Below are 26,240 nucleotides of genomic sequence, written 5' to 3'. Positions count from 1 at the left end.
ATCAAGCAAAACCTAAAAGATATTGTTTCTGTTTTTATTAACTTATGTAAGTTTATTTAACCATATTATTAAATCATTAATAGATGTTATATTTACATACTCCATTATAGGTCAGCTTTAGTCTTCCATACACCTGTGGCAAGAACTGATCAATTTGAGTTTGATGTTTTTTCACAAAGCATTTTTTAACTTCAACCCGTCCAGTTCTGTTTCCTTTGAAAAAATAAATGCTCCAACAAAAATGCTTTAATATCGGTTGTTTGCTCAAGAAAGAAACAAAGAACACCTGGAGTTCTGAAAAGAGAATGACTCAAATTTCAATTTATTATAAAACAGTGGAGGCCATATTTGCATTTTGCATTTATAAGCTGCTCTAATTACACAGTATAATGCAGTCAGTGTCACATAAAGGATTGTGACTAAAAGAGCTCACAGCTGAGCCACTGAGAGAGATGTCTCCAACATAGTGCTCACACACAAACACACAGGAACGGGAGTAAGAATTATAGTTGCCACATTTGATTGTGTTCTGAAACATTATTCTCTGCACTGCATTTTGAAACAGAGAATAATGTGTGACTGACGGCCTGTTAAAAGCCACAATAGCTGCGAGAATGAATCTCTTACTCATTTCGTTTCCTGTTAAGCTGCTGATAAATCTCCATGAATGATCACACTTAAGATCAATATCCCTCAACTATGAAGCCTCGAGACCACCTACCTGCGGCGCTAAGCACACGTGCACACACAGCAGTTGCCTACTCATCCAGCTGAATGACAGTCAAGCTCCTCAGCATGTGTTTATGATTATCACATAGCAGTATTTCATTGGAAGAAATGCTAAACATAAGTTTTAAGTTGCATTACACATCTAATTTATAGAGGTTGAACTCAGTGCCTCATACCCTGTATTAATGAGGAGATGGTAGATATTGTCACATTGACATTTGGCATCTTATTACCTACAATAAGATCTTTCATTTGACAAGGACACCACATCGGTCCTCTCACAATTCACATCTATATAAAGCCTAAAGCTTTAAGACACGAATAATACATTGAAAATACTTGTTATGCTATCAGTTGAAATCAGTGTTCTTATTAATTGCACTAACTAGATAAATGGTTTGTCGTCTTCTGACCAGCAGTTAACATGTCCGCAAAAACATCCACTTGTGTGTTGACACACTCAGTAAAGTGCGATATACAATACAGCATACATAAAACATACGAGTACAATTATATCGTTAGCTGACATTTCCCTGATTTTATATTGTTTGATTAACAGCAAAAAAAAAGGCATGAGCATTTACAGTGTTTGTATATAGGTGTACGCTTTAGCTTGCACATACACATACGCACACCTGAACACGCATGCATTCATAGCAGACGCAATACTCACACCCACTAAAAGTTTGCACAAGCTATCAGCGGAAACATAAATTCTCATTACTCCTGCAATAAAAAATAAAAAAAAAACATAAATAGCAACAGTTCAAGTAAATAGTGTGACTCATTCAACAAGCTGCTCTATGAGCTAATGATGAGCATGCGTGTGTATGACACAGGTAGAAGCAGGTATTCACAGTACATAAAGTGAGGCACATATACTGCCTTATTTTCCTCCATTCATTAAAAAGCATGACTGCATCTTGAGTCCTTGGATTGATGAGTCATCCAGGCATTTCACTGTAGATGCAAACGGCATCAGGGTCAGTAGTTGGTTGCCGCTCAGTGTCTCACCCCGCTGTCACTTCCTGAGAGACAGAGAGTGAGACGGTATCACAGGTGTGTGGTTATTAGCCAATCCGTGACGTAACTGCAGATCCCCTACTAGTACGTTTAAGGAACAGTGAGGAAAAAGAGAGAACTTTTTAAAGCTGCGCTTACAAAAATAAATCCAAACAGCAGACAAAGTTTTAACTAACTGGCAAAGACAGTGGAGGATTTAACAGCGAGAGCTTTTTTTCCTCAAAACAAATCTTAAAAGAGAGTACAGATTTACATTCATTAGGTGGTTAAAAAAAAAAAGAATGACAAATTGCTAGATGTGGAAATTCAACAAAAAAAATGAATAAAAAAATAAAAATCAGCTCATGCAGCTTCAATAATTGTATTGATAAAACTATATTATAAAGTGTTTCACGTAAAGCAACAGATTGACAACAATAAGGGAAATGGTAAAAACCTAAAAGCAATTAAAAGAAATCAAAGGAACAATTTTAATATTTTTGGGAACGAGAAGATCGAATCAGCGAAACCACCATGTCTGTACATTATCGATAGAGCTGGAGTGAGGAGGTAATTAACTTTGCTAAGCTTAAAGACTGGAGGTTAAACAGCCGGCCTGACTCTGTCCAACATTCAGAAATAACCCCACAACACCTCTAACATTAAATACACAAAATGAAAAGGAGAAATAATGTCGGCTGACTTTTTCAAAGTGCAAACAAACTTAAAAAGAAGACAATCAATACTGAGTTACAGGAAGTGTAATGTGTCAGAGAAGCTCAGACAGTGTCTGCCTTCAGAGAGAGTCTTAACAGTGACGAGCACCAGACCGACAGGCAGGCGGAGGAAGAGGAGCAGGGGAAGAGTGACATCATCATCCCATATGTGTTGTCAGAGTTTTCTCACTATTGCTCCATCATTATGTTTTGAAACTCAACAACACAAACAGATGGTGCAGAAGATTTACATAAGAAGCCTAACAAAGGGGACAAAAACTGGATGTTTCTCTTCTCTTTTCCTGTCTGTTTCTTTTATTATTTGATTTGTAACTGAAGCACAGTATAACCAAGGGTTTTTCTTGCTCAGTTTTAGCTACCTGTTTTGATGCGGTCCGTATGAGTCCAGCATGACCGTGCTGGCCTGCTCCAGGTTCCACTGGCAGCGCTGCAGAAGCTCCTCACACTCTGCTCTGGACCGCAGTCCCAGGCGAAACAGCTGCTCCACCTGCAATACAGAGGGTGGAGTTTAGACAGGTAGCAGTCCACACTGTCTGCCCGTGTGTTTTACTGTTCATTTGCTCATTTGCACTGTATTATATGTATTATTAATTGTCCTGTCCATGTTGTAACTGATATTATTCTACTTCAACATACAAATATATCATCTGGTCAGAAAAGGAGCAGGATGTGCGGATCCGAAGCAGCAAACAATAAATCCTGCACTAATCCTCTCTGATTTGCAATAATCAATTTATCAGCAACGTTTCAGTGTTAGACTTCAAGCAGCCAAAACGTCTGGCCACAGATCACAAGTGCATTGTTTGTTTTGTTTTATGTTGTTGCCCCTGCCCTGGTGCCTGTAGTTTTTATTTCTCTTCTATATTCTACACATGAATTATAGTATCATCTGTTCTGTATATGTGTACTGTAAAGAGTTTGAATGTGGGAACTGAGATCCCAGATCATAATTATATCATAATCACAATTATAATGATCATCATTTAAGTGATTAACTATCCGCAGTCCGGAGTTTAAAATCAAACTTCATTTCATTTGTGGTAATAACAACTTCTCCATTTCATGTATTTACTTTGTAGCATTTGTTTTTTTTCACTTTGTTTTTTTGCCACCTGTTGAGAGCATCTACTCAAGGACACAACAGATGGATGATATCAACCTACATAAAAATGAGAAAGTAGATAGACAGATTGATAGATATGTGTACCTTTAAATGATTTATGGCCTGAGGGATGCTCCAGTTGTGCGTCTGCAGAGCAGCTTGACACTCCTCCAGTGTGACACCATGCACTGCTCCTTGCACCTGTCAATCACACAATGAAGGATTAAAGTTAAAGGAAACATGACTGGACCTATGGATTTTTTGTGTAATTGCCAATTTTGGGGGGGAGGTGGCTGGGGCGACGACTAAAAATATCTTCCGAAGTGGTGATGACAGCAGGAATCATGACTGAAGATGAATCAAATGTAAAATAATTTGTAAATATGAGCTATTTAAGAGATTGATATGAGCTTCCTGCTGTGCAGTGATGTGCCCTTGGTCTTCTGCACATCAGTATTCTGCACAGACTGTATGTTATCAACCTGCTAACAAACATTAACATTGTTTAACCGGTATATACATCAGAATTGATTCAAAATAAAATAAGTTTCACCCTATTCTAAACAGTGTTCTTGTACATAGAAACAAAAAACAAAACAAAAAAAAAAAAACACTTTCACCTTCAATTTGTCATGAAGTGCGACAGAATTCAAATTATGCAAAACTTTCAAATTACCCATAACTTTGAAGTTTAACCTCTGTACAGTCATAGACACACTGTGATGAAACTAGTTATTATAGTTAATGATTTCCTTAATATTAATCCTCAGTTCATGTTAAAGCCATCATCCCTCCAGAGAGTGGAAGAACAAGAGACACATTTTATCTGATTTATCTACCTGTATTTGGTGTATTCACCATGTGTGATTGTTGAACAAAAATAAAAATAAAAACAATGTGTTGATATTTAAATGAAGACATGATGTGCACTTCCTCTCACTCTCCCTTACCTGTGTGATGCTGTGCTCCTTTTGCATGCTGGGAGCTGCAGTTCGCCCATTGTTGTTGTTGTAGGAGGAATTTGGTTTGGCTCCGCCAGGCTGCTGCTGCTGCTGCTGCATCATGGGTTTGACAGCTGCCATGTTGGCTGCTCCGTATCTGATTACAAAAACCACACATACAAAATACAGTGGGGTGGTTTTTATTAAGTGTGAATGAATATTTAAACAGGTGACAGTGTTAATCTATTGATGCAAACTGCTCTTTCATTTATATTTTATAAACACATCAGTTGGCCAATGAAGATTATATGATATGAAAGAAAGCTCAACAGTAGCTAATAAATGATCCTTAAGGGGACATTGATAAATTCTTTCTGCTGTTTAGAAGTTCAAGATTGAACTTTGATGCTCAGTTTAAAAGTTGTTATCTTGGTGAAAAAAAAAAAAGAAAAAAAAAGATATGAAATAGTTTTAAAAAGTGTTAATGGCATTTAATGGTGTATAACTGATTAGACTCAGATGTACTATAATTGGTCACAGTTTGGGTCCAGTGTTTTACACTGTGTATGTTTTTCTCAAATTATTGCATTTTTATGTTATTGTTTTCATACTGTTCCATATTATTTATTATTACATTTATTTATTTAATTTTGTGTTTGTTTTTTAATTGTCTATCAAACTGAGGTGAATTTTATTATTCACTGTGTGGATCACAGAAAGACTCCACTGGAGACCAAATAAACAAACCTTGCTACTTACTGCGCCCTGCAGACTGAGGAGAGAAGACTATACACTGAAAATATCCCAACAAGGTAACGGCACAGTCACAGTGTCACGAGACAAAGTCAATAATGGAGGCGGATTAAACCTGTGTAAATAATGAGAGGAGTTCTTCTTGCCTCAGTGAACAACACTTCAGAGGGAGATGAATCCGGCTCAGTCAGTCAAAAGACACTTTCTCACTTTTTATTGAGTGATACTTGTTCTCCAGGTGTTATGTGAGTGTTTCTCTAGTGTTGCTAGTATTTTAGGACCAATTAGAGTGAGCTGACAAAGGTGGTTTATTATATAACATGCAGGAATAGCATTTGCCCATTGCCCTGAAACAATACTGTCTCACCTTGACTTGAAGAGAGTGATGCCTGTGGAAGTATTTAAAGGGGCTTTATGTAAGTCTCTGCTGCTGTATGTGGTTTCTTGCCTGGAGTGGGTGGTGGTATTGTCGCTTGACAAGAGCTTCAACCATCATTGTCTTTATAATAGAAGAGGTTATAATATGCCTTCTGAGCAGCACTATGTCTTCAGGACAGGCTGGAGGCTACAGTGAGTCAGTGAGGAAACTGCTGGAATGGGCCCGGGCTAGCTGGTTAGCATGCTAAATTCAGAAGTACAACAAAAGCGATAGAAAAAAGGGTTGACGTTGGCGCTGGTTTGGAGACAGCTCCTGGCGATGAAAGGAATTAAATTTGATGCTGAACTCACTTAATTTAATTACTGTGGCCATTGTTGCTAATGCACCATGCTAACACTGAACTAGCACTACCTGTGTTGTTGTCCAAAATAAATTAAAATTTTACATCAGTAATTTGAAACTCTGGTCTCTAATTCTAAACAAATATAAAACACACCTTTCCAGAAAAGCTGGTCTCTCAGGCAGGGGGGCGGGAGCAGAGCTCTGGGAGCTGTCAATCAACGAGGACAGGCCACGTCCTTCACGAAAGGTGAGAGGATCCAGTAAGGAGCTGGAGGAGTAGGAGGAGGAGGGGACGGGAGCTGCGAGGCGTGAAGGATGGGATGTGGTTTGAGGCGAGGAAGAGGACGAGGAAGGGGAGTTGGAGGACAGGAGGGGACCCAGGAGTCCAGATGCCCGGCGAGGGGAGACAGAGAGGGGAGGAGGAGGCAGTGCCATGGGCGAAGAAGAGAGAGGTGGCACCAGCGGGAGGGGAGAGGAGGAGCGGGAGCCTGGCTGAGAGAAGGCGTGGTCTCTGGGTGGGATCTGGGGAGGCGTGTCCTCGCCGTCCCCCAGAGATATGGAGCTGGAGCGGGCCTGCGGGTGGGGGGCACGGGTGGAGATGCTGTTTTTGGAGGGACGCAGCGGGGGGACGGGGCTGCGAGGAGGCAGCACCGGGCGGTCCTCGAAGCAGGAGCCGAATGAGGAGGTGTATGTGGAAGAGGGTGAGGGAGGAGGCAGGCAGATCTGACGGTGGGGGGCCAAAGGGGCCAGAGGCATTGGGAGGGGGGAAGAGGGGAGGGAGCGGCCTGTTGCCATGGGAACCTGCAGCTTCACCATCACCTACATCAACAAAGACAGACAGAAATATTAGCTCAGAATGAAATATGTGTCTGTTTGTGAGAAGTATTTGTCAGACACGGATGAACTCAGTCTGGAATGACTTTTACTTTATGTTCGCTGAGATTGAGTCCATTACTTTCTCTACCTCTCTCTGCAGCTCTTGGAAGAGGTCAGCTGATTGCGACTCACTCCTGCCCGCAATAGCAGCACCAGGCGTGAGTGTGGTCTCCTCAGTCAGTCCCTTGTTGATGGATCGCACCTCCTGGTCCTCTGATTGGTCCTCGAGCTCTGCAGTGACCTCGTCGTAGGCTGGCTGAGGCAGAGGCCAGTCCAGGATGGAGGGAGTGTCCTGAGGAGGAGAAAGAGAAGCAGGGGATGACAGAAACGTCAGCATGCATTAATTTATGTATAAAACAAAACAAAAAAACAGATACAGACGACAGTGTGAAACTCCAGCCAAACCCTGAAGTGTTGAACCACAGCTTGGTCGAGATGACTGAAGGGAGACTGAAGCTCCAAGGTGGAATTGATGTGAAGCCCCAAAGTAAACCGCTAAAGCAGGAATGTGCACATGATCGATCAGCGAGCGCCAATCCATCACGCTGCATGCGTCTTTGTGTTCATCCAAGGGGAAAGAGGCTATTTATGACATTTCCAGGCCAAAGGCTGCACCACTGACTTTAGAGGGTATGTGAACCCATTGTTGTTGACTCGTGTCACGCATTTCACGCTCCTTTCACGCCGTCTGGAGTTAATGTGACTGAGAAAAACGTTTGATCGGGTAGCGTGAGGGGTCCTTGACAGGCCTTTAAATTTCAAATTAAAAAAAAAAAAAAAAAAACAACCAGAATGCTGCTGTCAGAGTCCTCACTATCACCAAGCCAGGAGAGCACATCACTCCAGTCCTTAAATCACTGTGCTGCCTTCCTGTGTGTCAGAGGATAGATTTTAAAATCCTACCACTTCTCTATAAAACACTAAATGGTCTTGGGCCCAGATACACCCCTCAGGTCATCTGGGACAGGTTTACTCACTGTTCCCAGAATCAGAGCCAAGCAAGGTGAAGCAGCTTTTAGTTTCTCTGCTCATCACCAGTGGAACAAGTTTCCTGATCACCTGCTGAAACTTACAGCTCATTTAACTCAGGGCTTAACATTTCTACTTGCTGCATCTTATCAATAAATCACATCTTTTTAATCTTGTGCCACATTTGCATTTACTTGTTTTTATTGCTTTTATCACTGCAGCACTTCTTTAATATGTGTTTTAAGTTTCCTACCTGATTTTATGCAACCTTAATATGACTTATTAATGTTTTATTAATCCAATTAGCTTTATTGTTTTAAATGCTATTTTAGTGTCATCTTACTATTATATTTTGAATGTATCTCCATGCCTCTGTAAAGCACTTTGAATTGCCTTGTGTATGAATGGTGCTGTATAAATAAACTTGCCTCACTTTGCCTTTAAAGACCTTTGAAATGCTGCACAGTTGGAGTCAGTGGTGGTCAGCTCGAAGATCAAGCCCCTCCCTTTGTTGTGATTGCTGCACAGCCACATTAGCAAACAGACGAAAATGATATATAATATAAAGTAGGATGAGCTGCCTCCTATCAACCTCAAGTACATAAAAATTCATTGGATGTTGGCACGTAACTCTCGTCAAAATCAGACCCCTGGTTTGACTCCTGTGACTGTTAATCAAGTCCTCCCTGGCAATTCAAAGAGAGTATTTATTTTTAAATAGAGAAGGAAGTACTTAAAGTACTAATACCACACTGTTAAAATACTCAGTTACTTCACTTATATATAAGTATAACAAGGAAAATGTATTAAAATGTACTTAGTGCAGAAAAATACTGATATACTTCTAAGTACTATATCAGCAGATTATCATTAGTTTGTAAGCAGAGTTTTACTGCTGCTGCTGGTGGAGATGAAGCTTATTTTTTAATATGTTTACAAAGCTGTAAGTAATGATTCTCTCACTTAATTGATTTTGGTTTAACAACTGCTCAGAGACCAAAGTGCCAACAAAGCAACACTGCTTGTTAAATCCAATCAATGGCCAATCAACAGATTAAAATTATGAAAATAATCCCAAGGAAATCAGCAAATATTCCAAAACCATCAAATGTTGGGAAATATGACTTCAGTGGTTGCCACTTAGTTCAGGTCTACTTGGATATAATGATGGGTGGTTTAATTTATAACAAAATATATTATGTGCTGTTTTTATGTAAGTATGTTTTGTTTGTAGTTGAGTAGATGTGTAAATGTCTATCTCTACCTTCAGCGTGTCCTCGTCTGGCTGCTGTGCCTCAGTGAGCGGCGAGGGCGTGGTGGAGCTGAAGCTGTCATCGGTGAAGTCGATGAGCGACACCTCGCTTTTGGCCGAGCGCACCCCGGACCCCTCCCACGGTCGAAGCTTCAGACCCAGGGACACTCCCAGCCTCTTCAGCCCCGATGAAGCGCTGGCGTCATCGTCGTCGTCATAATCGTCCATCACCGAGTCGTAGAATGGCTCTACACACACACACACACACACACACACACACACACAAAGAGTCAGAAAGTAACAGCAGCGTGTATCCAGAGGTCAGACTGAAGGCTACAGAAAAGAGCAGGTGTGAAAAACGTACTCTTCAGCAGAACAGCAGGCTGAGGAGGACGAGGGGGAGGTTGCTCTGTTAGAGAGAAACACGATGTCACACTCAAATTTAAAGAATGACTTTTGAATCAATGAATTTTCTATATCGTCAACATTTTAAGCAAGAAAAATAAAAAAAGGCACATTTACAAACACTGTTAAAAAAAATTCTTCTGTGTGGAGCATGTGAGTTTAAGCGCTCAGATAAATTTACTCTTGGCACGGTTGGGGAGTTTGGTCGGTCTCGCGATGCCTGAGTCCATTCCAAGGACATCAGGGGGGTCCATGGGGTTCCCCAAATACAGACTGGAAAACAGAGAGCAGGTTTAATGGGTAGATGTTGCATTAAATCCATTCAGCAAACTTTCTTACATGATGGCTCCAAAATGGGCCAAGTGCTAACTGGACCTTTTATATTTTAACAGCCTCTCCTTTATGTTTGTTGCAGCCAATAGATTTAAGCTACTGACCTGTGAATACACCTTTGCTACTGTCACAGGTACTGTGAGGATGTTCTAGTGTTGCAGACCTTTAGGAAGCTCTGGATGTGAGTGCATTCTAAAAACATAAATAAATATGCTGAAGAAGCACAGGTGGTGCGCTGCTGCACTCCAGTGGAGAGCTGCAAAAGCACACACACATGTGCAGATGCACAAGCACTTGGTGACACTATAGAGTTTGTTGCTTAAAATGAACTGGTTTTAGATTATTAGTCGCCATTTTATAAAAAGGAAAACTAGATTTAGGTTGAGATAAATCAGACAGGGTCGCAAGGTGATGAAAGGAATAACCTGTTGCTTTTTGAACATTGTGTTCATGTGTTCAGATTTTTATTTTTTGCCTTATTCTTGTGAAATACAGGAGACTTGCACATTTAGTCTTTAAAACACACCATGCACACAATCAGGTAACCGGTCACTTCATTTAAAGTGCGGGAACCACTGACCTGGATCGGTCCTGTATATGATAATATGGCGATGATGATGACTGTGCACTGTTAACCTGTCTATGCGGTCTGCATGTCCCCAGCTCCTGTGAGGGTCCGTGTCTCCATGCCCGGTGTGGATGAACGAGTGTTTGAGTGGGCGGCTGATGTCGTGGGCGGACAGACCGGCGACCGACGTCACCACGTGACGAGGAAACTGACCCACACGCAGCGTCCGCCTGTTCTGACCTCGCCACCAGTAATGCTCCGCCCTGAAGACACACACACACACACAGAGAAATACAAACAGTCAGGAAACCTCTTTCTGCCTCTCGTCATCTGCTGTTTGCTCCTATAATGTGTGAGACTGAATTCAACAATAATGGGATTTTCCATTTTCCAACAAACTGTCACATGAATACACTTAAATGACAGTGGAAATCTGATAATATCTCGTTAACTTGCAAGATGCGTGTCTGTCCTATCAGCAGGAGTCACAATATTTCTATAATGAGCAGTAACGAGACAGTAATTACAGTAATTTTCCACGATGCAAGGAATCCAGGGTCAACAAGAGACGCGTTTGTCTGACTTCAACTTTGCACTGACACACACACACACACACACACACACGTGAGGCGTTTGGTGGAAACACACGAGAGAACCAGGCTGAAATGACACAGCGACGCTCCTCCAGGGAGCCGTCACACACCGACCTCCCCTCAATGATGGTGATGACGTCGTTCATCTTAATCTGGAGCTTGTCTTCCTCCTCAAAGTCCTGCAGGGCTCTCATGTCCGTGGGCATGGTCTGCAGAGCACAGAGGGCACACTTAGAGAAACGAGCAAAGCGCCACACAAGTGGCATGAATAATGACTGTCATCAGCAGCATCACGGAGACAAAACAGAAAAAAAAAAAAAAACACACTTCATGTCATCATGTTTAATGGTGATTTATCTGTTTTCATGCATTGTCCTTTATTTGCCTTGTGCATCGCTTTGTTTACCGACTGAGCTACTAAAAGACAATTATTTTGAATAGTTGATTTAATTAAAATTAAATTGTGTACAAATCTGGGAGCCTAGGTGTGTAAGTCCTTGTCCGGCTGGTGACTTTCTTTCAAAATTATCACAAAAAATCGTCTTAAAAACTGTGAAAATGTATTGTTTGGGGAAAGTGATGAACTGGTTCCCTTGATAAAAAAAAAAAAAAATATCAATGAAATTTAACAGATTTTTTTTCTAAAGCATCGGCTTTCCCCACCTCATTCACTAACCCCTGCTGCGCTATTACAATTACTATGCTAAATAAAATACAAGCTTAGTTACAGGTATACGTGATAAAGTGCAAACTAACAAAAATCAGTTTTTCCTGAGCATTAACAACCGGAAAAACTCTGACCTATAAATTTAGGGAATAAGTCAAACACATTTCCAAATAAATGCAAAGTTCTCATGACGATATTTGCTGAGAGATTTAAGATGCACAAGCCCTTATCTGGTTGAGTTTTGACTAAAGCTTGCACCCCACCTCGAGCAGAAAGTCCCTGAGGGCGACGAAGGTCGGTCTGTCCTCAGGTTTGGGGCTCCAGCACTGCAGCATGACGTTGTAGACGTCCTGGGGACAGTCTTCTGGTTTGCACAGCCTCTCGGCCTCCACGTCCACCTTGTGCAGGATCTGCAAACACACATGTGCATGAATAATAAAAACAAAATGGATTAAAGTTTTTATTATGTAAGTTTCAAGTAATTTGTGTGCATATGCATTCACCTGGCTCCCATTAAGGCCCAGCCACGGCTCCTGTCCGTGGGTGAACATCTCCCACAGAGTGACCCCAAACATCCAGGTATCAGATGCGTGGGAGAAAGTACGAGACTTCAGAGACTCTGGAGCACACCTGGAGCGAGACAAGGACGCAGAGAACAAGAAAGACAACGTGAATGTCAAAGATAATTAAAACTGTGGAGAGCTTTTTCAACAAGTCATCGAACCAGGCAAGAAAATCACAGGAACTGTTAATTATTCTGTGTGAGCCGGACCCTCTCCTCACCACGGGAAGGGGATTTTGTGACCCTCCTCCATGATGTATTGGTCAGTGTGCGTCGGCAGCGCCCTCATCAGGCCAAAGTCTCCGATCTTCACCATTTCATTGGTGGACAGTAGAACGTTGCGGGCAGCCAGGTCTCTGTGGAGGAAACGCCTCTGCTCCAGGTAGGACATGCCACACGCCACCTACACATGCAGCATATACACCAAACACATGTACATGTATATACACAACACGAAAATCATATCACATATTATTCATTTCAAAATAATATGTCCTCATTTAAAAAAATATATATTAAGAAAGCAGATAAACCAAGATTCAGAGGCCACTGCATAAATGAAGTTTATTTTTCTGGACTTGTTTTGATCAAAATTATAATGTCCAACATTTTTATATATCATGAAAATATATTGTTTTATATTTTTATATATGACACAAATATGATAACTCTTACATTAGATTTCATAATAGATCATCTCAATTAATTGATTAATTGTTCAGTCTGTAAAATATCAGTAAATTGTAAAAAAATATCCACTAAAGTCCAAGATGACATTTTGAAATATTTTGTTTTGTCTGACCAACATTACAAACCCCAAAAATATTCAGTTTAATATGATTTAAAACAGGAAAAAAGGAGGAAATCTCCATATTTCAGTGGATAAAAACAGAATTGTTTGGCCATTCTTGCATAAAAAATTTAATTTTCAAATGAGTTGCCCATTAATTTTCTGTCAATCAACTAATTGATTGAGCAACAGATGTATTCTTATGGGTTGTTTTTTTATTTATCGTGTTACTGCCATGAGCAGACAAAAGAAACTGAAACATGAACAGAAAATCTGAGGATAAAAAAACATCACAGTTCTGGTCCAAACTGTTTCACAAACATCTGGGCTCTGCAGCAAAGATGTGATGAAATTAAAGAAAAGAGGAACTCGTGTGTTTTCACTTCTCCTGCCCTGTTTTTCTGTTTTTGGTGTTAACGGACCTGTACGGCGTAGTTACACAAGGAGGAGATGAGGATGTGGCCCTGACGCTTCCTCAGACGATCCAACAGGGAGCCCAGAGGAGCCAGCTCGGTCACCTACACACAAACACACGAGAAAATACACACAAAGCTCAGTATATTCATATAATGTGGAGCTTGTAAGTGTAACTGCATGGATTTATCAGTCCTTGATGAGAAGGACAATAAATATAGGAAGAATGTAATAAAGTAAGTACATGCGTATTTGTGCAACATGTTTGAGAGTGTGCGTGTGCGTGTGTGTGTTACCATCTTCATGGGCTGTGTGAGGACGATGCCATACAGCCGGATGAGGTTCTGGTGGCTCAGTGAATGCATGGCGTTCACCTCTCTGATGAAGTCGTCCAGACCGTCTGAGTCTAACACGCCTGCTTTCAGACACTTCACTGCCACTGACAACTAGACGAGGAGGGAGAGACACCATCGGCTTAACCAACCAACACAATCAATTTGCTGTTTTGTTTTTTTGTTTTTTTCCCATAATCCTCTCTGCCGTGTCCCTGCATCTCACCACTCTGCCGTTGGGACCGGTCCATTCTCCTCTCCGCACCACTCCGAACGTGCCGTCCCCCAGCCGCTCAAACAGCTGCAGCTCCGACTCTCTGATCAGGCAGGTGAGGGAGGCTGCCGACTCACTGCTGGCCGGGGGCTGGCTGGGTGACGCCCCCTGGGGGAGGGGCTGCTGGGGGTCAGCGTCAGATCGTTTCACTGGGAACACCTGCAGGGATAAGGAGGAGAAGCAGGTCGCAGGCTTTCATACCCCGCCTCCTTATTCCATATTCCAGCTGTTTTTTTTAATTTACAGTCAAAAACTCTACAGGTGAATTTAGACTGGAGAAAGTTTATGAATTCAGATTGTGACTGACAGATTGTGTCTTTTTTAAAATAATCTAAACCCCTGTATTCTTACTGTGTTACTCTGAGTAAGTTTGTTTCATGTGTTTCAGGGACCTCTGCAGCGTTTCAGATGCACGTGAGCTCAATGAGCTGCTTCGGTGTTGGGCCAAAGTAGGAAAAAGTTCATATTCTGATTTTATAAGATACTTTTTTAAAGAAATAAGAAAATTATTCATAATAACAATAATACATTTTATTTATAGGCACCTTTCAAGACACAATAAAAGATAAAATGCAAGTTCAAGGCATAAAATACAACAGTACAAAATACATATAATTGCATAAAATAAATATGAGTAAACACGAGTGAGCTAGACAGACTAAAGTGCTTGAAGAGGTTTGTTTTGAGGTGGGATTTGAGAATAGGAGGGGGATCAGTGTTACAAAGTTGAGGGGGCAGCACGGCTAAAGGCTCTTGACCCCGTGGAGGTCGGACGGGCAGGAGGGACAGTGAGTTTAATGGAAGAGGAAGATCTGCACAGGCATGTGTGCAGATATGGAGAAGGTCAGAGAGGTACGCAGGCGCTGGGTTGTGAAGTGAAGCAGAATCTTGAGGTCAGTGGCTTATTATGGCTGTGTTTCCTCTATCGCTCTCTCTCTATCCGCACCGTGTAAACGTGAGAGCAGCACGTTGGGAATGACTTATCAAACCTGAATAGGAGAAACTCTGAAATGGCTGATATCACATTTGGTATTCAAACTCTAGTTCAGCTGGTGGTGAGATATGGGTGGTAGGGAGTCAGAGAGCAAATGTTATGAAATACAAGACTGTGTATGTGTGTGTGTTTTTGTGTGTGTGTGTGTGTGTATGAAAAATGAATCCCTATGAGGAAACTCTCCCTCTCAAGAATGTCAGAATCAGCTCCGGTTGAAAAACTGCCTGTGATGTTGCGCAAAATATTTGTATGTGTGAGTGTGAGTGTTTGCTGCACCTTGCTCATCCAGGACTTGCGTTTATAAAGGGCTCTTCTCCTCTTGACTGCCTCCCACAGCCTCCTCTGACCTGACCAAGACAATCACAAACACTGACAACACTGTATATTTATATCTTAGCCTATTCATGCTGGGGATTTACAATAGTCACAAATAAACTCGAATTCCTCTGTGAATTGTTTATATATTTCCCCAACAGTGAGATTTGTGAATACACACTTGAAAACACAAAACAAGTATGAAGTAATGAGACCGACCCGGGCGCCCCATGCCGATCTTCTCCAGGTCTTCATTCTTGACGTAGTCGAAGTGGGAGAGTCGTGTGACGTTGAGCTCATCGCGGATCCGCAGGAAGTACTGCTGCAACTGTACGTCTGTCAGCAACTCCAGCAGCCACTCCGTCCCCTCCTCGCACTGCATCTGCACACACACACACACACACACACACACACACACACACACACACACACACACACACACACACACACACACACACACACACACACACACACACACACACACATTTCACCTGTAGCACTGGAAATGTAAAGGTTTCCTGAGCCCTGGTTGTTAATGAGAAACAATCCTAACCTTGTTTTCAGTATGTGATGTTAATGGACTCTGCTAATGGACTCACTGTAATGTGAGGGGAAATGAAGAGGCTACGCCTTACAGCCCTGCATCCCTTCATGCAGAGCTGCAACTAATGTAATATTTTCATTACTGATTAATCTACCAACTGATTCATACTTTTGTTGATAAAATGTCACCAAATACTGAAAAATACTAATTACAAGTGTCCACACTGACGTTTTCAAATGTCTTTTGACTGTCCATAGATTTTCAATCAATAATGATCAAAACCACAAGAAGACGACAGATCCTGACATTTGACAGCTGGAAGAATTTAAGGCCTCTTAAAATACTTGATGAATTTCTAACTCATGAACTAGCTAATTGTTGCAGCTCTAGCTGGAGGATCGAAGAACACGACCAGCATTAAAAGCATCTGTGTTTCAATAGTTCGGTTCGTCAGTGGGATGTTTATGAGACAACAAAAATCCCTTTAAAAACCTGGACTGACACATTGAACTGTTTCAGCCCAGCTAGCAGTCCCCCCCCCGTTTCCAGTCTTTATGCTATGCTAAGATAAGCTAACTGGCTGCTGGCTCTCACTTTATGTTTTGCGTACAGACATGACAGTGGTATCATCTTCTCCTCCTACGCTGAGAAAAGAAAGCAGATAACCTCGAAGTGTATTGATTTGCTAAAACTTTCATGCTTTTCACTTTCTTTTCTTTTGGCTTTGGACCGTTGGTTGGACAAAACAAGACATTTGAAGATGACGCCTTGGTCTCTCGCAAACTTTGATGGGTGCTACTATTATTTCAAGCTCTGTCTTCTTTTATTTGTTCATTGTGTTTTTCAGATTTGCCTTTCATTTATGTTTTTTTTTTGTGAATTAGAGGATAACTTCAGACCAAAAAAAAAAAAAAAAAAACACATTATCTGGATCTAGACCAAATTACACAAACTCATAGATCTTAACACCATTAATGTCTGATTTTCTACATCTACCCATACATTATTTCCTGAGACGTTGACAGAAGTGTTGGAAAATGCCCCGATTTCGCAATGTTAAGGAAAGTGATGAAAGATTCCAGGATCCGCCCCTTTCACTAGACTGGCATCAAAATTAAATGGGTTCTTCTCAGACCCCTGCTTGATCTCTCCACCAAGTTTGGTGCTAATCGGTTTTAATATTTTTGCCGTACCTGCTGACAAACGTGAATGAACACAAAACAGCCCTGGTGAGCAGACAGTGTGACATCAGTTTGTTGGTTTGTGTTAAAGACAACAGTTAAAAAGGTTGGGAACCACTGGACTAAAAACTTCAATGAAATTGAAATCAAATCAAATTTCGTCTTCAGTTGCAGCCCAACAATAAACCACACCAATACACACACGATCACCCCCCCCCCCATAAAAATGTCCATCCTGCTTACACAACTGAACCCCCATACTCTCGACTGACCAACACACACCCACTCAGCATCTACACACAAACACACACATGTACAGAGACAGAACAGAAATCACTGTGTGTCCTCCCCCAACTTCAGACTTTACCATTCGTCCCCCGACACTTTCCCCGATCCTCCTGTCTCTCTCCTCTTCGTCCTCATCCTCCCCCTCCTCCTCTCCTCTGGTGTAGGGGAGCCGCTGGTACATATAGCTCTCCCCCATACCGTCACAGCTCCTCTTGTCCTTCGCCTTGCCTCCCCTTTTGTTTTTGGCTCTCCTTTTTCTGTCTAGCTGCTATTCAGAGGAGGTGTCCGCTCTAACGCCGCGCTCCCCCGGCTCCGAGTCTAGTTGTGCTAATCTCCTCTCGGCTCCATGACCTTCTCTTCTCAATCGATACGCGCATGCACACACAAACACACCGGGAGGCATTTGACGCCAATCTCTCCAGTCGTATCACCTAAAGCTATCTATAAACCGACTCCGTCTTCCCTCCCACTGGTTTCCTCTCTCCCTGCTGACTCACGACTTCCTGCAGTGTCGGACACCTCCATACTTCCCTTTCTCTCTCCATCTTTTCCTCTCCTCCCTAGCTCTTATTCTCCATCTCCTCCTGGCTCAGCAGCCGAGCCCACGGTCTGATGTTAAATAATTCAGCAGCTCTGACAAGAGGATGAGAGGGAGGGAGGGGGGAGACGCGGGAGGAGGGAGGGGAGAAAATGTAGATGCAAATAGGCGGACAGATGGATTGGTAAATGGATGGATGGTCAAGCCAAAATGATAATGATAAAAAACAAAAAAAACAGGGAGACAGTTCCCAGTATGCATTTGATAGCTGCAGATGCTAGTTGAGCTTGACATCAACCCAAACAAGCAGAATATTTGTGTAGGATGGAAGGATAATGATCTATGGTATCTATGGCTGATTTGAACTCATTTCAGGATCATTTCTGGAGAAATGCATTGAATAATAAGTAGCCTGGCTTGGTTGCTAACCTGGTACAGCACATACCACTCAGGCTTAGTCCTTAACACAGTGGTCCGGGTTCAGATCCGGCCCCGGCCCCGGCCCTTTGCTGCATGTTATCCCACTACTCTCCTGTCTCTCTCTCTCTCACTGTCCCCATCACATTAAAAGGCTAAATCTGCCCCAAACAAAATAACTTAAAAATAAATAATAATAAGTAGCTTGAGCATCAAAGCAGAGATTTTGTTATTTTTATCAGTTAAGTATAAAACATCCAGTGATTCCAGCTTCTCTCATTTGTATCATTGTTAATTTACAGTGTTTGGGTTCGTGGGCTGCTGGTCGGACAAAACGCGCAATTTGAAGGCGACACTTTCAGCCGTGGGAACTTGGAATTGTTAAAATATTTTCTGACATTTAATAAAATAAAGAATTCATCAAGTGTTCGAAAAGAAATGATCAACAAATATTCATTAATGATGGCAATTATCATTAGTTGCAGCAGAGCAGTTGGTGGTTTTAGCTCGTGAGATGTGAGGATTTGCTCCTTCATCTGTTTTATATGACTGTAAATTAATGTTGTTTGGTTTTGGTCGGACAAAACAACACATTTGAAGATGTCACACTGGGCTCTGGGAAACTGTGATTGGCAATTTCTCAAATTCTATCTTAAATCATTGATTGATTAATCGAAGCAATAACTGAGAGGTTTAGCAGTAATGAAAGCCATGCTCATGGATGTCAATGTCAGTCCATTCACCACCTTCTCAACATCTATTGGATGGATTGCTATGAAATTTTGTACAGATATTTGTGGTTCCCAGAGGATGAATTCCTCTGGCTTTGGTGACCCCCTGACTTAAATGAAAAGTCAGGGAGCACAAAATTTAGTATGGACAGTCATGCTTCTTTCTCATTGTGGCATTCCTGACGCCCTAACTACCACCACAATTCACTGCCAGTGAAATGTCAGGTATTTTTTATTACATAACAGAGTTCAGATGGTGGTTTCTTAAACAATGGGTTCCAGCTGAAGACATTTAGACTCATGACCTCAGTATTTCTAAAATCTAGGGTATGACCCTGGATATCAGGGCCATGCTGGGTCCTGCCTGCACAGCTCTGCTGGTCGCAGAGCACAGGTGTAAGAAGATACTGTATCTGTCTGCAGACTCACTCCCTTGATCCACATCACAACAATCTCGAAACTTCAACATCATCGCTCCCAGTATTCTCTTTGCATCTATAGTACAAATAATACTGGGTGATAGTTTACACTCTCCAGTTTCATACCTGAATGTTTCACTTTTGTTTTATTTACCTAAGTAAACCAGGGTGGTTTCAGGGCTTTGAGGGAGACACTGCGTGAATGCACTGAGCTTTTGACAAAGACAAAAAAAATAAAAGATACCTTCAACTCAAATGAATTCAGCTTCATTCAAAATATTATTTACAGCGAGAACTGATGTGAATCTGTATCTTGTGGTGCTTGTTGTTTTTAAGAATTTCAGATGCATTGTAGATGCTATTTTTTTAGCTTTTGGGTGTTAAGGGAAAAAAGATAACAAAAATAATTCAATCATGTAGATACTGTCAAATAGAAACCATTTGACAGCAAAGACAGGCTAACTGGTGCATGAACTGCAGCAGCCATGGCAGTATGCTTGCAATATATGTCTGCACATTTCATATATATGTATATGTGTGTTTGTGGCCTAAATGAGCACAAAATCAGAGCTTTCATCTCAGCGTGCACGGGTTGTATCGAGGGCAATGCTCTAAAAATAGACCAGCTAAATTTAGCTTCCATTCGCCGGCGTGAGAAGTGAAGAGAGCTGCTTCACTTCCTTCTCATCTCAGCATCAAATACCTGAGAGCCAGTCAGGACTGTGAACAGACACACTTATGTTTCCCCTTTGTCATGTGGTTGGGGATTTATTCTGTATTCCCAGTTCCCTACCATCTGCTTTGACCGCTGACTAATTACAGGCAGCGGGAAACAGAAGTTTTCAGAGCAGCATTCCTGTAATTTGGTCCCGAAGCAAAACGGAGAGGGAACATTCAACATGCAGATGTTAAAAAATATGGAAAAAATGTCATGCTCACATGTGATATATGACAAAGAGATAAAGGAAACTGTCTCCTTTCAGAAACTGGAACTAGAGAAAGTTTGGCTTTTTTTTTTTCTTTAAAAATTTTTATGATGATGTTGCATAGAGATGTTTGTTCAGCTACTCCTTTGTCACTGAAATCTCAAATTTGCGGATAAAGCAAATATATATGTACGTTATTTTAATATTAAATATAAATATTATGATTAAACATTATTATCACGATTATGATTATTATGATTTTTTTGCTGTATTGTGCTGTTTGTAACTGTGCTACTCTACGTCCCTCTGCAAACTGCCATGTAACATTTCATTCAGGATGAAATACAGAACACAGTCCCCCTGTGACAGCAAATTACTGACCTAAAAGCAGCAAACCAGAGACCAGCTTGAGTTTTTACTGTAACTTGCACTACTTTGGTGAGTGAGGATGTTGCGGTTTTTTTCATACTGAATACCTCTAGCAACATGCATGAAACTGTGAATTTCTTTATTGAGCTTTGGAGTGATGGTGTTTATCACTGACAGAACAAGTGGGTCTGTTTGAGCAGTCTCACCCTGTCTTCTGCTGGATCGGGGATCGAAGCTGCAGTCCGGAGTGACTGAGGTCACTGGAGGTCACCTGGAGAAGGCCATGGATGAAGGGACCCCCTCATCTACGCACACGTAATGAAAGAGAAAGAGGGAGTCAGCACTTAATTCTAGAAATATGCACAAAACGTGTATTGCCAAAGTGAGAGAGACAGAAAATGACAGGGAGGCCCAGAGAACCAAACTGAATCTTGTCCACTCAAATTATCAAAAAACCAAAACAAAATTCAGTCAGGATAGAAAAACCCTCAAAGCAAAAGTTGAGTTCCATCTGTTACTATAAAGAGAGCAGCGCAACAATTCGCAGCTGTGACAGACTGGGAAAAAAAAGCAAAAAAAAAAAAAAACTGAGAAGACAGCGACAGAGAACACAGACTCAGCCGACTCGGCCTCTGCCAAAGGGAACAGGCCAACACATGGGCAGACCTGGCAACCCAGCGAGAACAGGCTGTGTCCATATTATCACTGTGGGGAGGCTCAAACAGAGCTGCTGTCAGATGTTCAAGACAAATGCCAACGTCTCAGGTCCCCGAAGCCAAGTCAAGTTGTGTCAAGTCAGTGCAAGTTCTGAATAAGGACCACGGAGATGATACAGTATTTAGATATTTTTCATTCTTTAGCTGAGAGAAAACATCAAATAGAGACCACATCCTCTCAATGCTCAGTCCTGATGAGAATATACAAGATGAGCTGCCCCCCCCACCGCCTCCTACTGTTCCTGCACAAAAGCATCATTCAAACTGTTCCCTCCACTGTTTTACCATGTTAACCATCAACCAACAAAAACAAACTCGCCAGCGTCAAACAGGAACGACAGAGCCATCTAAAGCGGAGAGGAGCTCGCTGTGGCCGCAGCTGTGCCATCGCAGCCTTTGTCGACAGAGTTACAGATGTAGAGATCCAGACTCGTGTGTCTGAGAGCAGGAGTGTAGGAGTGAGTGTGCATTTCATATCTGCATGTCTCCGTGTGGAATATGCAAATCTCCCTCCGTGAGTGACAAAGACGACTACCAATCAATCAAAGTGAAGTCTTGTCGGGTTTGTTGAATTTTCTCCAGGAATTTCTTTTGTTTTGCCTTGAATCCCTCATCTGCTGCTTTTTTTATGGGAGTTTTTCCTGATCTGAATCAAGGGTTTAAGGACAGAGGGTGTCTAAACTCCTTTAGGCAAATTTGTGATTCGTGACATCTGGATATATAAATAAAATGTGCTTGACTTGACGTGACAGGAAAGCATAGTCATTTGCATCTTTTCAGTGTTTGTAGACAACTGTGCCTTTACCAGAGTCAAAAATCAACTTCCTGTCAAAGACACTTCAGTGTTGAAACGTCAGTCAGTTTGCACAGTTTGCACACAGCCTGCAGTCCTTGATATGAGAAACACTTGATTCAAAGAAAAGGATTCTACTGAGCCCATTCAGTCCTGAAGGATGATATTTTGAATTGTGTGCACACAACTTATCATCTTTTGATTACAAAATGAGATATAATATCTCTTTAATTTAATTTCTCTCCTGTCAATGTGCGGAAGGCTTTGACTTTACATCTAAAGTGACTTAATGTTGCAAACTGAAATTTATAACATACAGTTTTTTAACAACGAACTGAATAAACAGAAAGTGAAAAATGCAAATACTTGCAGCACTTCGCAGATGCATACATTGTTTGAAATAGTACATGGTGCATAGTGCAAATACTGAGTAACAAAGGCCAGTGCACATGTGCATCTGCAGGGATTTTAACATGTTGAATGTGGACGTCTATAAACTTAAGTTCCAGACACAGAGGGAGAGACTAAACCAGAGGGACACCGGGGAGGAGAGAGGACTGAGGGGTGGTTCATGTAAAGAGATGCCATTTCTCCAGTGAACAGAATTTTATTGATCAGGCTGCTGCTTCACACACAGTCAGTGTAAAGCTGATTAGCCCTCCTCAGCCACGTCAGGTGGACACCTGCATGTCCGTCACAGTAAACACCTCAACGTAACAGCTTTGTTTTGACCACAGGAGCTTACACTTTATTTTAATTATTTATTATTGTTTTTTGTTTTTTTTTGTTTTTTTTTTCAATCTTCCAGACAGTAGCATTAAAGAGGCTCCGGAGAAAATAACCCCGGTTTACCGACCTATGAAGACGGGCTTAATGGGGAAAAACAGCCCCTTCCTCCGGGCAGTCGTCGCTCCGTGCGCCGCTCTCAGCTGCTGCAGCCCGGCGGGAAGCCGCGCTGTTTATCCTGGAGTCGCTTCGATACACCGGATCCGTTATCTCCCTCTCCCCCGTTAATTCCGGGACGCTCCTCGGTGCGCCTGCCGGAATTTAGGAGCGTCACCGTGCGTAACCTCAGCACGCAAACACCGTACACCGCTCCGGTTAACGCTGGCCCGGAAGGAGCACTTCCTGTTTGGAGGATCGGGCTTCAAAATAAAAGCGTAGGTTTAAGATAATCAAAGGTTTTATTTGCTAACAAAAGTCTACTTTAAAATTGTTATGATTTTTAAATTTCAGTTTTGATCTAATCTAATCAGTTCCATTATATTTTTAACTTTTCTTTTATTCATATTTCTATATACACTTTTTTTGACCGGGTATAATCTAATTTAAATGAATCATTAAATTAGCATTACTGTTAATAATACAATATTAGTGCTCCAACTAACATTTTTCATTATCTCTTGATATAGGTCAGAGAGAGAGAAGACTGAGGGATAACCACAAATTTCACTTGTACTTTTGTTTGTTTTTACCATGGATGTATTATAAGACCTGGACGCCTCCAGCTGTGCACACAGCCAAATATCAATCTTCCTATTCTACATTTTTAATCCACGGGGTTTTAATCTGTGTAAAAGTTTTTCAAAGCTCAGAAGAGTCTTTTTTCTGAGTGACGTCACCACTGTGTACGCGCACTCTATCCGCGGTCCCGCTGTGTCTCGGGAACGAGCATGGTTGCTAGGTTACTGCTAGCGTCGTCAGGACGAGAACAAGTTAGTGAAAAGTGAATAAACACAAAGGCGAGTTTTCTTCTACACAAACCAAGGTTCAGTGATTTTGTGATTATTTTTGTCGCATTTATTCGTCACTTCTTACACTTTTTTTCAAGAATGTAACTGTTTTTAATCGATATATTCGCCGCATAACCGGATTCACTAAGACGCCGCCATGATTTTTCATCACTTCCTCCGTCACAGTTTCTTCAGGTATTTTAATTTAAGTCACTGAGCTTCTGTGTGATAGTTTCTGTGATGTGTGAGCAGCAGTGTCTCATCCTGACTGCAGGTCACCAGCCTGTCATCAGTCACAACCACCGCCTCATTATTTTATAGATTAATGACCTTCACTGTGTCAGCGGGTTAAACTATAACTGAGTCCGGCCTGGATGCAGCGTCCTCCGGGTCAGCAGCGGTGGCCTGAGCCGCTGCAGCCCGCTGCCCCTCTCTGTCTGATCTCATGAAAGTCCAAATAATGGCTGGCTGAGGTACCCACACTGATTTCACTGTTTGCTTTCTTACAAAAAATGAAGCCAAGAAAAGTAATGGAACCACATCACCTGAGAAAAGGACACAAAAGGGGTTAGCTAGCAGTATTAGCATTAGCATATAATTAGCATAGCATTAGCATGGGAGCCTCGCCCGACCCCCAGGGGGCCCGACCCAAGTACTCCCCCGACACCTATATAGGCTGAAATTAGGGTCCAAATGATTTTGAATTTGGGAAGTAATGTTGACAAACAATTCCAAAAGTTGTAGTTGTAAATCAAACTTCGTACACCTGTAAAATAAATCCACAGCAGAAATGAATGCACGCTGTATGGAGGATTCTTCTGGACAGCACAGTTATTTATGAGGTGTTTAAGCGCTTTGATTTGAAAGTGAAGTAGCTGCTAACCAGCTGCTAACCAGCTGCTAACCAGCTGCTAACCAGCTGCCCCCCTCCTGTGTGCCGCCTTTACCGCAGGTGTCTCATTGGCTGGTGACATTAGCTCTTGTTCTGCTCAGGTGAAGAATATAATATAATATAATATAATATAATATAATATAATATAATATAATATAATATAATATAATATAATATAATATATGTCTGTGAGCCAAATGCACCAGGCTGCAGAACAGCAGGCTAGCTGTTTAACAGGTGGCAGTGGGCAGGTTAGCAGCATTAACCTTGGACATTAACCAGGGCTATCTAAATATAGCAGCTTTAATGAAGGGGTCTGTACATTCATATTAAAAGTTGATCATATGCCAAAGTAAGATCACCCACCCCTAGTTTCACAGTTTTCTGCTCTGTATCTGCACAAAGATTTTAACAAAAGCACAACATCTGTCACATCGTCTCTGCATCAGCTCACCACTGGTGTCTCCAACAATAATATCACTTCTCAGAGATTCAGCAGCTACAAAAACTCTGTTCAACATATTCAGCGTCTCATTTGTGCCGAGTTTCCCTCTTTGCAAACAAAACAATAAGCATCAATATTTCAGTTCATTTCTTTTGTGATGCAAAGGACTCATCCTCCAACCAAACAGGATCTGATGGAATAAAGTGAACTCTCTTACTTTCGGTGGTGATGCAGAGGAGCAGATCCGCTGGAGGCTGTTCACAGAGCAAAGCCTCAGTTTCTGCCTCATGTTTGTTTGTCGCTGGTTTTTAAAGAAGACGACACGTTTCTGCGTGTTTGTTCCAGGTTTATATTTCTTACATTACTCATATCATTCTGGCAAAGACTCGACCGAGTCTGACAAGTTTTTTTACGGTTTGTCTCATTGACACACGGGAAATATTAAACCAGCAAACATGAAGGCCAGAAAAAACAGGAAGTGCCAGTAAAGGAAATGTTTAAAGTTCATAAACTGCAGCGGTGAGTGAAGGTAGAAGCCCAACAACAGCTGTGCACAAAGTTTTACAAACTAGTAAATAATAATCACAACATTCAGAAACATACAGTTCATTCATTTGGAAGCAATTTTGAATAAATAAAAGGCTTAAATGTCACAAGTGATTCCTGGGCTCCAGGAACAGTGAAGTCTGTGTTTGAAAACACGTCACTCTGTCCTAAAGCTGGAAACCAGAGAATCTTCCAGAGACAACACAACGGCACTGACTTTGAAATGTTAGCAGCTGTGTCTTCCATCAAAATACTGATTAAAATCTGTCAGTGATCAATGAAAATGTGGAATGCGGGAAATGCATCAGTCTTTAATTGAATCACTCACATTGAGAACAAATACGGCAGAAAAACAGACTCCGGAACGATAGAC

General features: G+C 41.6%; 1 protein-coding gene across 4 annotated transcripts; it reads right to left on the bottom strand.

Moving 5' to 3' along the window:
* Nucleotides 1–292: 292 nt before the first annotated feature.
* Nucleotides 293–23,319, bottom strand: tnk2a (tyrosine kinase, non-receptor, 2a). 4 transcript variants are annotated; one of them, XM_071484673.1, is made up of 21 exons: nucleotides 23,108–23,319; nucleotides 20,949–21,047; nucleotides 15,549–15,711; nucleotides 15,291–15,356; nucleotides 13,973–14,179; nucleotides 13,711–13,860; nucleotides 13,423–13,518; nucleotides 12,432–12,613; nucleotides 12,152–12,278; nucleotides 11,912–12,058; nucleotides 11,096–11,190; nucleotides 10,457–10,651; nucleotides 9,669–9,760; nucleotides 9,447–9,491; nucleotides 9,095–9,330; nucleotides 6,950–7,153; nucleotides 6,140–6,804; nucleotides 4,521–4,668; nucleotides 3,676–3,771; nucleotides 2,828–2,955; nucleotides 293–1,757 (listed from the first exon to the last, which is right to left on the bottom strand). In XM_071484673.1, exons 3-21 carry the CDS (start codon nucleotides 15,627–15,629, stop codon nucleotides 1,751–1,753), a joined length of 2,967 nt encoding a protein of 988 aa, XP_071340774.1. In that variant the 5' UTR covers nucleotides 15,630–15,711; nucleotides 20,949–21,047; nucleotides 23,108–23,319; the 3' UTR covers nucleotides 293–1,750. The 4 variants fall into 4 exon arrangements, with proteins under 4 accessions (XP_071340774.1, XP_071340773.1, XP_071340772.1 ...); XM_071484672.1 differs by having other exon boundaries at nucleotides 15,291–15,361; nucleotides 23,108–23,318; XM_071484671.1 differs by lacking the exons at nucleotides 20,949–21,047; nucleotides 23,108–23,319 and adding an exon at nucleotides 17,422–17,979 and having other exon boundaries at nucleotides 15,291–15,361.
* Nucleotides 23,320–26,240: the final 2,921 nt, after the last annotated feature.

The sequence above is a fragment of the Trachinotus anak genome, unplaced genomic scaffold (genome assembly GCF_046630095.1).
Source record: "Trachinotus anak isolate AG129_WGS33_773 ecotype Australia unplaced genomic scaffold, CSIRO_AGI_Tana_v1 ptg000009l, whole genome shotgun sequence".
In the NCBI taxonomy this organism is placed as follows: Eukaryota; Metazoa; Chordata; class Actinopteri; order Carangiformes; family Carangidae; genus Trachinotus; species Trachinotus anak.
Note: the sequence above shows the minus strand (reverse complement) of the source record. Positions and strands in the feature narration are given on the sequence as shown.